Source organism: Podarcis cretensis (assembly GCF_951804945.1).
Source record: "Podarcis cretensis genome assembly, chromosome: 9".
Lineage (NCBI taxonomy): Eukaryota > Metazoa > Chordata > Lepidosauria > Squamata > Lacertidae > Podarcis > Podarcis cretensis.
Window position 1 is genome coordinate 46,841,720 of NC_137178.1, and position 13,074 is coordinate 46,854,793.

Sequence of the window (13,074 nt, forward strand, 5' to 3'; positions counted from 1 at the left end):
CCTTCTGCAAGCAAGCCATGAGTTCTGCTGAGCTACAGCCCTTCTGAACAAACAAAGAGTTGAGGAACAAAGAAAGACTTGGCCCATCTCACAAGAGACTAGGACATGCTCAGCAAAAAAAAAAATTAGCATGGCTTCAAGTGCTTTTAAGAGCCAGTGTGAGGTAAGTGAACAAGTCTGCCCTACCCTAAGGAAAGGAATCACTCTCTCTTTGTGCCATGTTTTAGAAGCATTCAGAAATAACCAGAGATGTTATAGCCTAGTACAAGATAAGATATTTATTCCCTTCTTCCCCTAGTCCTCTTGATGAGTAGGGTGATTCACTCATGCCATACTGGGTGGTACAGCACACGGAAGGTGCAAGAAACCTCCCACCATTTCAAAATGTGTCCTACCCCTATTAAAGTTGAATTCATGACACTCTGATAAGGGATCAGCTTCACCCCATGCCAGTTGCAGAGACAGAGTGTCTTCTGTGCTCCCATCCAGTCAAGTGTGGGGCAACCCCCCACTCTGTTCTGCATGAGAAACCTTTTATTGGGCGGGGGATGGCGGCTTGAAGCTGGCTAGGAAACCATGTGTTGGCTACCAAGGACAGACACATTGTTAAATAATCTCAGTCTGTTCATTTGTTAATATTATCTCAACCCACTGTTGCTACTTTTTCTTGCAGTCCTAATTCAGGAGTCGCCAACATGGTGTCCACAGACACCATGACAACTGCAAAAACTAACAAAAACCTTCACTTGAACCACAGGCTCGCTGAGTTTCCCTTTTTTTTAAAAAAAAAAAGAAGAAGGTCTCTAGCCCTCCTAGAAACAAAGTTATAAAACAAAAGAAATTGCTTAAAACATACCCTTCTAAGCAATTTCCATTAAATGAACCATCCTAGATGCTCCTGCCTGTCATTGTTTGTAGCCAATGAGTGAAATCAGAAAAAACATTTTTGAAAAACGGATTAAAACTTCAGGAAACATTCATCACACTATGTGCTGGCATATCACATGTATGATCAGGATAAGGCTCAAAGAAATAGCACACTGTCTGTGCATAGATGTCTTGGGAGCAATGTGCCTGTTAAAATTCAATCTCACTTTTGAAAAAAGATAAATTATGTTAGCCTTCATACTTGTGGAGACAAGCCTGAAAATGTGTGCACACATGTCTATATGTTTAAAAGACTCAAACAAAGAGAGCAGATAAGAACCTTCCACTTGATTTATTCGCAATTTCTGAACTTGGCTGGTAAGTTCACATATTTTTAGAAAAGGCAGATTCCCACCCCCCACAAAATATCAAATGTAGTGAAAAGTACAATGAAAAGGGGATTGCAGAACAGTACATAACTACCAGCTTTGGTCTGGCATATTCTATTATTGTGAAATAGATAAAAGGTATCTGCACTTATAGATCATAGAAGACCACACCCCTCTATCAGCAATTGGTTGCATATCTATAGGGAGTCCATCTCAACTAGTAATTTGGCTATAGGATATTCTCATGTTTGTTCTGAATATCATAAAGTCAAGTAACAAAATGAAAAATACTTTAAACGCTTAGATGCCTTAAGGCCTCTGTTCTCTCCCTGCACTACTTGAACTATTACTCTGTCTAAATACAATGCATTCTTCAGAACTGATGAAGCACTTAATCACTGCACAACGAACGCAAACCATACCCAGAGGCTCTCTATGTGCAAGCATCACTGGATAAGAAATAAAGACTTTTAGAAAATCTGATCTGACCTGCCACTGGGCTAAAGCAAAATTAGGTGAATCATCTTATAAAATTGTATTTCCAATTACAGGTTCAAGGTTGAATTGTAATAAATCCAACTCCTAAGGTTGGTAGCTAACACGTTCAACAACATAAATAAATACCAAGAAAACAAGTGAAAAGACAGATGCCTTTAAAAATGCTTACAACTTTGGCAACACTAGGGAAGATTCTGAAAACCTCTAAATCCAGAAAATTATTACCAGAGAACATGAAGCAGCAAATACTCATAACTCAGATTGTAAATAACTGAAAACTTGAAAGCCTTAAATGGGAAAATGTAGACAACCCTTTATAAAAGGAGCTTCTAAGACATCATATTGGTCACAATCAATTTCCAATGTTTTTGCAAATGTGTCACTAGCCTCTTGTAAGGAGGGTCAGCAGCTAACTTTCCTCTCAGTTTTGAAACTGAAGAAGTTGGTTGCACAATTATCTCTTCTCCTCCCCAGCTCCAGCATCAGGAGGAAGGCTAGGGGTTGTTTAGATACTGTTTGGTCAAGACACCTGGAGAACTTTAACTTTGTAGGGCAAAAATTGCAAGCCTACCATCAACCCTTTCCTCCTTCAGAAGAAACTAGGCAGCTCAGCAGAGACAGTGCAGTGCTTCCTCTGAGCAATGCGCAAGCTGACATACACCCCACCTCTCCTTTCTGCAGGATGGTGAGGCCTTTCCTTAGCACTGCTCAGCAGATACACCTGAAGTGTCTCAGCTACACAGGTCAAATAAACAAGGAATGGGGAGGTGGAAGAAACCCATCAACTTCAATTTCTGGACTAGTCAGAAAGATCGGACAAAAACTGCAGAATCTTGAACATAACTAATCAACAAAGTATAGTATTAGGAATTGATGTCAGATGTAATTAGTATGCAAATTTTACACTTTCAATTCAATCTTATTCTTAACCCTGTTCAACAGATGAAATCAAGTTTAGGACTATAGCCTAAAAATAAGTTTGTTCACTTTCTCCCTCTCTCTCACACACACTCACAAATTACAAGGCTGGAAGGTTTCCAGAGAGGTTTCTAGTCCATATCTGTCACTAATAACAGCATTAATTATAGTCATTCACATTTAATAATTCTAGAAGACTTTAAAAGCACTCTCAAGGGACAAAGTACTTTCTCATTTGTTTGGTGGTAGAAGGCAGACATGAGAGATAATAGGCAGGAGAAAGATTCCAGTGGTATAAAAAATTCCGTCTCTTCATCTTCTTCAGCTACAGTGAGAAATGGACTAATAGGCTGGGTTTTCCAACTAAGCCATTTGCATGATCTTCTGTTGACTCATCACATTTCTATGAGTCTTATGTTGAGATTCCTACACTGCAGGGGGTTGGACTGGATGACCCTTGGGGTCCCTAATTATATTTTATTGTTAAAGCAAATCAACAGCTATCACCAAAATGAATATGTGTGTCTCTTGCGTGTATTACATATTGGACACTTACCCTAACAGGAGGACTCCGTGCTTGTACTCTCTGCTGCTGGTTACTTTGAGAACTCTGCAGGTCTTTTGGAATGCAGTTAGCAACAGTGCTAGTCTGGACCCTTAATGAATTTGTGCAACTCACCACACCACCAGGTTTCCGGGGCCTCTGCTTGATGCCATCCAGTAGTCGAACCAGCAAAATATTACTGGGAAGTTCATCAACACTGCAGTCTACTAACGTCCTGCATTCTGGACATCGAAGCTCGTTTCTGGAGCTCACAATGCCCAACAGACACCGCTTACAAAATGTATGTTGACAAGGCAATACTTTTGCGGAAGCATCAAGGCGTTCTAAGCAGACAGGACACTCCAACAAATCCAGTAAGGCTGACTCATCCATCTTTTATCTAGTTCACCAAGGAATAAGCTTTTGCAAAATTCTTATCCTTTCTGAACATGTTAGGGAACTCATGTTATATCCATGCCTCTTCACTCTTCTCTCTGAAATTGTTTGCAAAGAAAGAAAAAGAACAAATATTAATAATAATGGGAAATGGAGGAAGGATGTTTCAATACCAGAAATCTTGCTTTGAACGTGTGTTCTTACAAATCAGTAACATTAAAAACCATGCAACATTTCTCTAAACAAGGATCACTTGGAAGTATTTGTGTTCAATGTGAAAACTAGCCCCCCCCCCCTTTGATATGTTAAGAAACACGTGGGTCAGGAATAGAAGGCTGGTTTTTAAATATTAGCTGGTCTCACCAAAGTAGTTTCTATAACAATGAAATATATTGTTTTCCACACGTGAGTCTAAAGCAGGAGCGGGAAACCAGTGGCCCTCCAGGTGTTGCTGAGGTACAACTCCTGTCATCCTGACCACTGGCAAGGGTAGCTGGAGTCTAACAGTATCTGGAGACTGGGTTCCTCATCCCTTATCTAAAGAGACAATCTTATTTGTGAACTACTTAACTGAAGTGTACTGATCACGGGGATAAATTGTTCTCTGTTTATTGCCTGTCAGTGGTGAAATTCAATAATACAGTGGTACCTCTGGTTACGTAATTAATTCTTTCCAGAGATCCATTCTTAACCTGAAACTGTTCTTAACCTGAAGCACCACTTTAGCTAATAGGGCCTCCCACTGCTGCTGTGCCACCGCTGCGTGATTTCTGTTCTCATCCTGCAGCAAATTCCTTAACCTGAGGTATTATTTCTGGGTTAGCAGAGTCCGTAACCTGAAGCGTATGTAACCTGAGGTACCACTGTAATAACAACCAATATCTGAGTATCACTAAACTTGGTACCTTTGTTTACACAACATGTGTAGTCCACTGTATACACTACTGCAGTAATTCTTTAACCCTCTGCACATTTTCATGCTACTTCATTCATTCTACACATTTTTCTTTCCTTGATAGATCAAATATATACAAGAAACCTATAGATATATTAAAAACTGCTTAGCTTTAACTTTAGCATTGGTGGAAATCTAACTTAATTAGGAGATATGTCTTTGAAATAAATACCTTGATAACCAAAGTTTAGAACAAAAACAGAAAGGGTCCAATTATAATTTTTTTATAAATGTTACTATCGGATCACAATTATATGTTAAAATCCAAATGTCACAGTAAAAAGACAGGGATAGAAAATGGTGCAACTAGTTCACATGTCCTTAAGTTTCTAAGGCTTGTGTTTCACAAATTGAACCCCATCCCCAGCAAATCACTCTTGAAAATTAGAGAACTTTTAAAAACAGATTGCAGTATTGTTGAGTGTCTGGTATTCAAAATCAAAAGTCTCATTGGGTGCATCTAAAGTAGCTCTTTGGATCACAGCCAGCAGGATCTTTTAAGATCTCAATTTCTTGAAAACACCCATTGTCATCAAACTTTGAAACTGCTTAGGAAAAGAAAGGGGGAATAACTACATCCAATGGAATGCTGCGTGTATTTGTCAGCCATGCATTGGCCATACATCCAACTACAGCAGCTATCAAAAATCCAACAAGAAGAGCAAACTAAGTACTGTATTTAAATAATTTAATTTTTGCAGCAGTCTGGTGAAAAATAAAGAAGAAAATTATTCTCATAAGCAAGACTACCCTTTTAAGAAACAAACAATTAATGACTATTACACTGGCTTATTATTACATAAGCATTTTCATAGGTAGAGATTTGGGAATAAGCATGCTTAAGACGATTTGAGCAAACAGCAAGTAGCAGGAAGGTACTAATATAGGATAATTGTAAGGCATAGCAAACAGACAGAAATCAAGAAGACGCCTACTAGGAGGTTTGATTATGAACGTGAGACTTCCTTAAAAGTTCACTTCAGGGGCAGATTAAAAAGACACGAGGAGAAAGCCCAAACAGCTTGTTCCCAAGGCGCACAAGGAAAAGGATTTTGTAAGGCAGAAAGAAATAATAACCAAGCCGAACTTGACAGACAGAGCGCCTTCCTTTTGAGATCCGGAGAGCTGTAAATTAAACATTACGGCTTCCAGGACGTGCATAGGATACGTTATAGGAGACGCAACACCTCGACACACAAGGCAGGCGGAGAAGCCCATCTACAAACACACAAACGCAAAAAAAGGGGGGGAGAGGTGGGGGGGGGGAGTGTGTAAAGGCTCTCCCTGGTCTTGGGAAAACATGCATTAAAAACACACACAAGGCACCGGCTTCCCATAACCATAGCCGGGAGACCGCTGGAGGGCGAGTGCGGTCTCTATGGAGATTTAACTGGCGGCGGTGTCTCGTTACCAAAGGTGGACAAACAGCGGACTCGCACACAGCCCTCTCCTCACAAGAGAGAGGAGGCGCGGAGGGAGGGAGGGAGGGAAGGCTCCGTCTCCCGAGAACGTCTTAACCCGCCCCCCCCCCCGGCCCCGGGAAGGCAGCAAGGGGACAAGGGGCGCTCCCTCCCCTTCCCACCCCCGTTAAACTCACCATCTCCGCGGTGGCCGTTGGAGAGAGAGGAGGGAAAGAAAGCAAAGGAGCCCGCCCGCCTTCCTCCCTTCTTCCCGCCCCCCCTTCCCCCTCAGCCTTCGCTTTCGCGCCTCTTTGTTCCCGTGAGGAGAAGCCGCCGCGTTCCGTCTCTCTCTCTCTCTCAGTCTCGCAACGCGGCACAGCTCTTTTCTACGCTTCTCCTCCTCCTCTTTTTCGCCGCCTCCCCGCCCCGAAAGGGGTCTGACGTGAGAAGCCGCCCCGCCTTGAGGAAGGAGCCAAGCCTCCGAGGTGGGGAGCGAGGAGTCTCTGGGCGCGCAAGCAAGCGAGGGAAACCGCCTGCCTCCCTGGCTCTTCCTGGAACTCCTGCCTCCCTGGGCGGGCGGAGCTCCGGGTGCGTGTCTGCCCCGCTCCCTCCCCGTCTCCCTGAGGGGAATTGTGTGGGGGAGAGAGAAAGAGAGCGCAGCCCTTCTGAGGAGCTCCCTCCCTCCCTCGCCAACCGCCGCTCCCTCCCCGCGGAACATCCCCGCTCCCGCCTGCCCATAAGGAGCCCTCTCTCTCTCTCTCTCCCGCCTCATGCCTGCCTGGATCCAGCCCCAGCCGCCCGCCCACTCTTTTCCCTCAGGCAACCCTCTCTCCCGCCAACCTCCGCAGAGTCCCTTCAGGGGACAATCTCAAACCGCCGCCGCCTCCTTTTTTGGCTGCTTCACCCTCCACGCCGCAGGCAGGGCAAGGAGGTGAACCAGCCGGGTAAGCTGACGCGGGCCGGGTCGGGGAGAGAGGGCTGGAAGTCAACGCCGGCGAAGCGCACACCTCCTTTCCCTCAGACTCTCACGGTGCTTGGCGGTGGCTGTTGCCCGCCCTTTTCTTTCAGTCAAAAAATGAAAGGGAGAGATACGGTTCGTTACGAACGAAATAAGGCCGAGGAGGTGGTCATAATAAAGTGGGGTGGGGGGGATGTATGCAGCTGTAGCAGGAAAAGTCACTTCATAATAATAATAATAATAAATAAGTGCAGCGAAAGGACCATTGGTCCCATCCGAGTGGCTCGCAGGAATGGTGACCTTTCTGCCACCCCCAACCCGGGAAATACTTCATAATCTCTGACCATCTCTTCCTGGAATTGCCCATACGGTTCCATACTGCAAAGACTTGACTCCAGGGCAGGAATGGTTCTGCTCTGGTTATCTCAGCCCATCATCTACTGCTGCGTCAAGCAAGGACTTGCACGTCTGAACGAAAGCAATTGAAGATTTAGCACTGCAGCCAGTGCTCCCCCTCTCCCAGGCAGGACACTGCTTTGACTTGAAAGCAGCTCTGGATTTAGGGTAGTAGGAGTGGTCCCCCGCCCCCTGCACAGGGTGCCATGCTCTGAGTGGGGTGCAAAATGGAGAAGATCCGTTTGGGGTGCCAGATTTTGGCCTCGAGCAGGCCACCTTATTACGAAAGATTACCAAATTGAAAGGCACCAAGGGATGAGATATGGGTAAATGCTTTCAGGTGTAGATCTGCCTTGAGGTGAGGGGTGGTAGAGGGGCCAGAGCCTTGGCCAGAGCCTTGCCTAAGGTCAGCTGAGTGTGACTGAGCCCCCCACCCATCAAGTTAAAAAAGACTATTGTAGTCAAAGTTAAGTGATACAAAGGAGAGAAACAGCCGTTTTCTAGGACCAGGGGTGCCAACTTGAATAAAATAATGCAGACCCCAGGTAAGCCCTGCTCGGCATAATTGACCACACACCACTTGAATGGCAGTGTCCATCAACTTTGGGGGGACAGCCCCCTCAAATATGTTATTGGGGGTCCAAAGGGATCTTGGCTCCTAGGAGTGGGCTCCTATATCCAGGATTCAGGAACCAGCTGGGCCAACTTGCTTCCTGTGTCTTAGGAGCAGAGCTTTGCTGTACAGGAAGGAAGGGAGCCGTGGGCTTACGTGTGCAAAGCAGACTGCTCAGTTCAGATCTTTTCCTCCCAATATGTGGAGTGGGGTGGTCTGATCAATGGAGTGATGCAGTGAGAGGTGAGCACAGCCCAACTCTTCTCCCACAGTTCTAATTATTTGAGTCTTCAAATGGCTGCATAGGGCATAGTGTTTCTACCATTCTTCAGTATTCATTTCATCTCATTAATTCATAAATTGTACCAAACATAATGTTTCAGTATGGTGATTTGAAGTACACTCACAAAACACCATACTCATTCATATAAGTCTCAAAAAGTGTTTGATGATAGAACATTAACAACTGAATCACATATGTGTTTACTAAGAAATGAGCCCTATTGATTTGGTGTGGTGTCCTAGCACAGCAATTAACCAGCAAGGTTCCACTTTCAATCTCTAACACTTTGTTAAATAGATCTTGGGTAATACGGGAGTTAATAGAAAGTGGTGGCGCTGTGGGTTAAAGCCTCAGCGCCTAGGGCTTGCTGATCGAAAGGTCGGCGGTTCGAATCCCTGCGGCGGGGTGCGCTCCCGCTGCTCGGTCCCAGCGCCTGCCAACCTAGCAGTTCGAAAGCACCTCCGGGTGCAAGTAGATAAATAGGGACCGCTTACCAGCGGGAAGGTAAACAGCGTTTCCGTGTGCGGCTCTGGCTCTGGCTCTGGCTCTGGCCAGAGCAGCGATGTCACGCTGGCCACGTGACCCGGAAGTGTCTCCGGACAGCGCTGGCCCCTGGCCTCTTAAGTGAGATGGGCGCACAACCCCAGAGTCTGTCAAGACTGGCCCGTACGGGCAGGGGTACCTTTACCTTTACCTTTTACTGATGGAGTATTTTTATTATGGAGTGGAAGGTAGGCTATTCATTGTAATGATGTAATAAAGATATAAGCTATTGTTTGCTGGGGGTAATGTGCTATTTGAAACTTAACTGCTTCATTTTAAAGTACAGTATAAAGTAGAGATACCTTGTAACAATGTTGTGATATTAAGTTGTGATAGTTTTCTTTTTCTTTTGTGTGATATATTAATAAGAAACAGTACTGAGCTACATGGACCAATGGTTCATATGTTGTCAATGATTTTGATTTAAGAAGGCATGGGTGAAGAGCAGTTTTGGTTCTGGAAGCAAGGTTTGCTAGGGAGAAGGCTGAATATGCAGGCCTTCAATATAGATTTCACAGAAATTCCACCTACCGGTATTTCATGTGCAAAACTCCTAAATTCACATACAAACTAATGGGATCTGAACTGGTAGTGACTGATGAGGAAATAAATATTGGAGTCACTGTGGACAGCTCAATTAAGACATAGACGAAATGTGTCAGGCTGTTGTCAAAAACCAACATACTGTACAGTAGTAACAACTAGGAAAAGGTAAAAAAACCAAACCTGACAATTTTGTAATTTCTTTATACAAGTCTATGATGTAACCACACATGGTATACTGCATACATGGAAAGGCACAGCAAAGGTCAACAAAAAGGATCTAAAAGTTGGAGCAACTCCCCTATGAGGAAAGTTTACAATGTTTGGGATGTTTCAATGAGAAAAAATGGATTAAAGGAGCATGTGATAGAAGTGTAGAATTTGTATAGTGTGGATAGAAAGAGGTTTTTCCCTTCTACCATATTACTAGAACTCATATAGTCGAAGATTCAGTCAAACAATAGGAATTGCTCTTCAAAACTGAAATTCTCTACCACACTATGTTGTAATAGGTATTAGCTTAAATCTCTCTAAGGGATTAGACAATTCATGGAAGATAAGGTAATCAATGGCTTCTAGTCATGATGGTCATTTCCAGGATCAGAAGCAACATGATTCTAAATATTTGCCCTTGGGGAACAACAGTGGCAGAGAGCTGTTGTATTCATGGTCTACTTGTGAGCTCCCAATAGGCATCTGGTGAGCTTCTGTGGAAATAGCATACTGCAGACCTTGGGTCTGATACAACAGGGTTATTCTTTTAAGTTTTGAGAGGTTCAGAGCAGGTAGCATCTGGTGTGGGGAGCTAGAGCTGTGGCACTTTACACTAGTGTTGCTGTAGATTAAGTGGCTGTGATGGGCCAGGATGGGGATAAGATTGGGGTTGAGCAGATGCATCAACAGGGGGACTTGCTTGGTTCTGGCAGACCATCTATGAAGCCATAATCTGTTGCCCCCACACCAGCCCTGTAGAGGTAAGCTGTAGCAACACCAGTGTTGGGAGAGCAGCTCCACAATTCTGCCCCACTACGGATTTAGAGAATTGAGCACAACATTTTGAGGGGTTCATGGTGTGCCAAGTAGTATTTTTTCATGTCAAACTCTGCAGCTCACTAAGTTTTGACTCATCAAGGGCAAAACCTGGAAACACTGAGGTAAGAAGAAAATAAACATTAATCCCTGACCCTGTTTTATTGAACAAACCCCCAATGCAGCAAGTAAAATATGTAGTTGGCAACCCTAGCCCTGTCTGTTCATGATTAAATTATAAAGGACAGAATTGTATGTAATTCTTTTAAGTAAAAAGCAATGAATGTGAAGAAGGATTTTCCAGATGCAGAGGTAGACTTGATAATATCGTGCCCTGAGCGAGGACAAAATGTGGTGCCCCCCCCCCCCGCATATTTATTATTTTTACAGTAATTCCTTCTGGCACCATTGCTCTCTTTTTTTGCACACCCTCGGCTTGGAGCCCTGTGAGGGGGAACCACTTGCACCGCCCTAAATGAGGTGCTAATGGAGCCCCCAAATTAAAGGAAGGAGAAAAGGCTTTGTTATTGCCCCCTCCCCCTGCCTTTAGATGCTCTCTCTTTTTCTCATCCCCCTCCAGGCTGGACAAACAGTGCTTTGCTCTAGAAGGAGTCCTAAAATCATATATAAGAGTACAAAATCTTATAAACATGGGAAAGTTATTTATTACTCAGGGGAAGGGGTGTGTAACACAGTCCCTCATTTTGGCAGGGGCCAATTTCACCAGCCCCTTGGTACGCCTCTGTCCAGATGAAAATAACATGCTCCAACTTGCCCTAGGGTTAAGGCCTTCTGGGAAATGATATATAATGAGCTGAAAAAGGTATTTAAGTATACCTTCCCTAAGAAACCAGAGGCCTTCCTTCTGGGCATTGTTGGCCAGAGGGTGTTAAAGAAGGACCGAACATTATTTATGTATGCAACAACAGCAGCAAGGATACTTGTCACCAAACATTGGAAAACTCAAGATTTGCCCACGCTGGAAGAATGGCAGATGCAACTGATGGACTACATGGAGCTAGCAGAAATGACTGGCAGAATCCGAGACCTGGAAGAAGAAGCAGTGGAGGAGGATTGGAAGAAATTTAAGGACTATCTTCAAAAACACTGTAAATTATATGAGTGTTAAGAAGGATGAGAGATTTGAAAATAACAAGGCACCATAAAGTTAGCTGAAAAGATTATGAGAATGAGTGAATTTCATGAGAAAGACAAATTTTGAATGAATATCATGTTAAAACTAGGTATTTAAGATTTTGATAAAAATATTCAAAGTTAGGGATAAAATATTGGAATTGTGTACAATAAGAATGAAAATAAGGTGATAAGTTGCTGGCTAAAGTTTTATAAACTTGGAATGTAGGAGCGAGAGACGTGAGGAAGTCCAAAAAGAAAAAATGAAGAAAAGATGGTTATTACAAGATGTAAAATTTTATGTTTGTTTTATTCTTTGCTTGTTCTTTGTTTATTCTGTCTTTTTTCTTTATTGTATTAACAAAACTCTTAATAAAAATTTATTTAAAAAAAGAAAATAACATGCTCCAAAATAAACACTTTAAGCACAAAGTAGCTAAGACTGCAATCTTTCATAGAGTTAGGCATGTCTAAGCCCACTGAATTCAATTGGCTTAGGCATGCTGTACTCTGCGTAGGTTCAGACTGTATTTTGTCCCACTCTCCAAGTACTAAACTGAATTTGCATCCATTGCTCAAATCTTGTAATGAGATCTAGGATCTTAATCCTCCTAGGATTTCTTGTCAAGGAAATTACAAGGCTCTGTATAATGTTATTATGGAGTTGCAAAGAGAGTTTTATAAAAGGGAAACTCTTCCAAATAAAGTATTATGAACTGATGCATAGCAAATATGATCATGTGAGTTTCTGGCAGCTCAGATGAACAGGAATGCCAACTTAAAAAAAAAAAAAGATACCTAAACAAAACGACTTCTTACTAAAGACAAGGTGGGGCATCTGTATACAGATATTAGTCAAAAAGGAAATGTAAAGTTTTAGGCTTTTCAGAGGATTATAAAGCTAGAGAGCTTGTAAAGAAATCTGGCAACACTCAATTTACTGAACATCTGCAGTAATATTAACATCACAAAAAAAATCCCCAAACAAACCCAGAAAAGCACGAGATATCAAAACATTGATAACAACACAGTTCCTATGTGGAAGTGAGGAACTGCAACAGATGATGCTGAATATACAAAATAGTGTGGGAAAGAGCACCAAAGTGATAACAGAGCTAATTAATTCCTCTCTAGTAATAACATAATAAACATCTGTGAGGTTCTAAGAGGAATTCACTTGACTAATATAATTCATTTATGATATGTCACAACACCAATAGTTTGTGTGTTGAATAAAAATATAGGAAACCGACTTATACCAAGCTCTCTACGCTGATTGGCAGTGGCTCTTCAGATCTTAATTGTATGCAGATTAATACCATGTTCCTGACATTTAAATTGGTGGCAAAAAACCAATTCCAGAGCTTTATACCTATGACTTCTCTTTCACTGTAATATGAGAGAGAGTATAATTATTAGCTCTTCTAAATAAATGCCTGTTCCATTAATATTTTCTCGGAGTGAGAATTCCAACACGTGGGGATTGTCTCCTGCTCAATACAGTTTTCCTGCTACTTTCAATGCTGACAGACAAGCCATGCACTCTCCTCTTTGTGCTTATGAATCAGTTCTCTACATTGAAACTGAGATATAGGGTAAGTTGTGATG

The 13,074-nt window shown here is 42.7% G+C and overlaps 1 protein-coding gene across 3 annotated transcripts in view; it reads right to left on the reverse strand.

Moving 5' to 3' along the window:
* The window catches only part of SH3RF1 (SH3 domain containing ring finger 1), a 46,704-nt gene extending 39,274 nt beyond the window's left edge, over positions 1 to 7,430 (reverse strand). The window contains exons 1-2 of one of the 3 annotated variants that reach the window (XM_079990142.1): positions 7,270 to 7,430; positions 3,229 to 3,710 (exon numbers count right to left, since the gene is read on the reverse strand). In XM_079990142.1, coding sequence (XP_079846268.1) covers positions 3,229 to 3,609 — 381 coding nt within the window. In that variant the 5' untranslated portion in view covers positions 3,610 to 3,710; positions 7,270 to 7,430. Of the gene's footprint in view, positions 1 to 3,228; positions 3,711 to 6,164; positions 6,695 to 7,269 lie in introns of those variants that run through there. The other 2 variants (XM_079990143.1, XM_079990141.1) reach the window with 2 other exon arrangements.
* Positions 7,431 to 13,074: the final 5,644 nt, after the last annotated feature.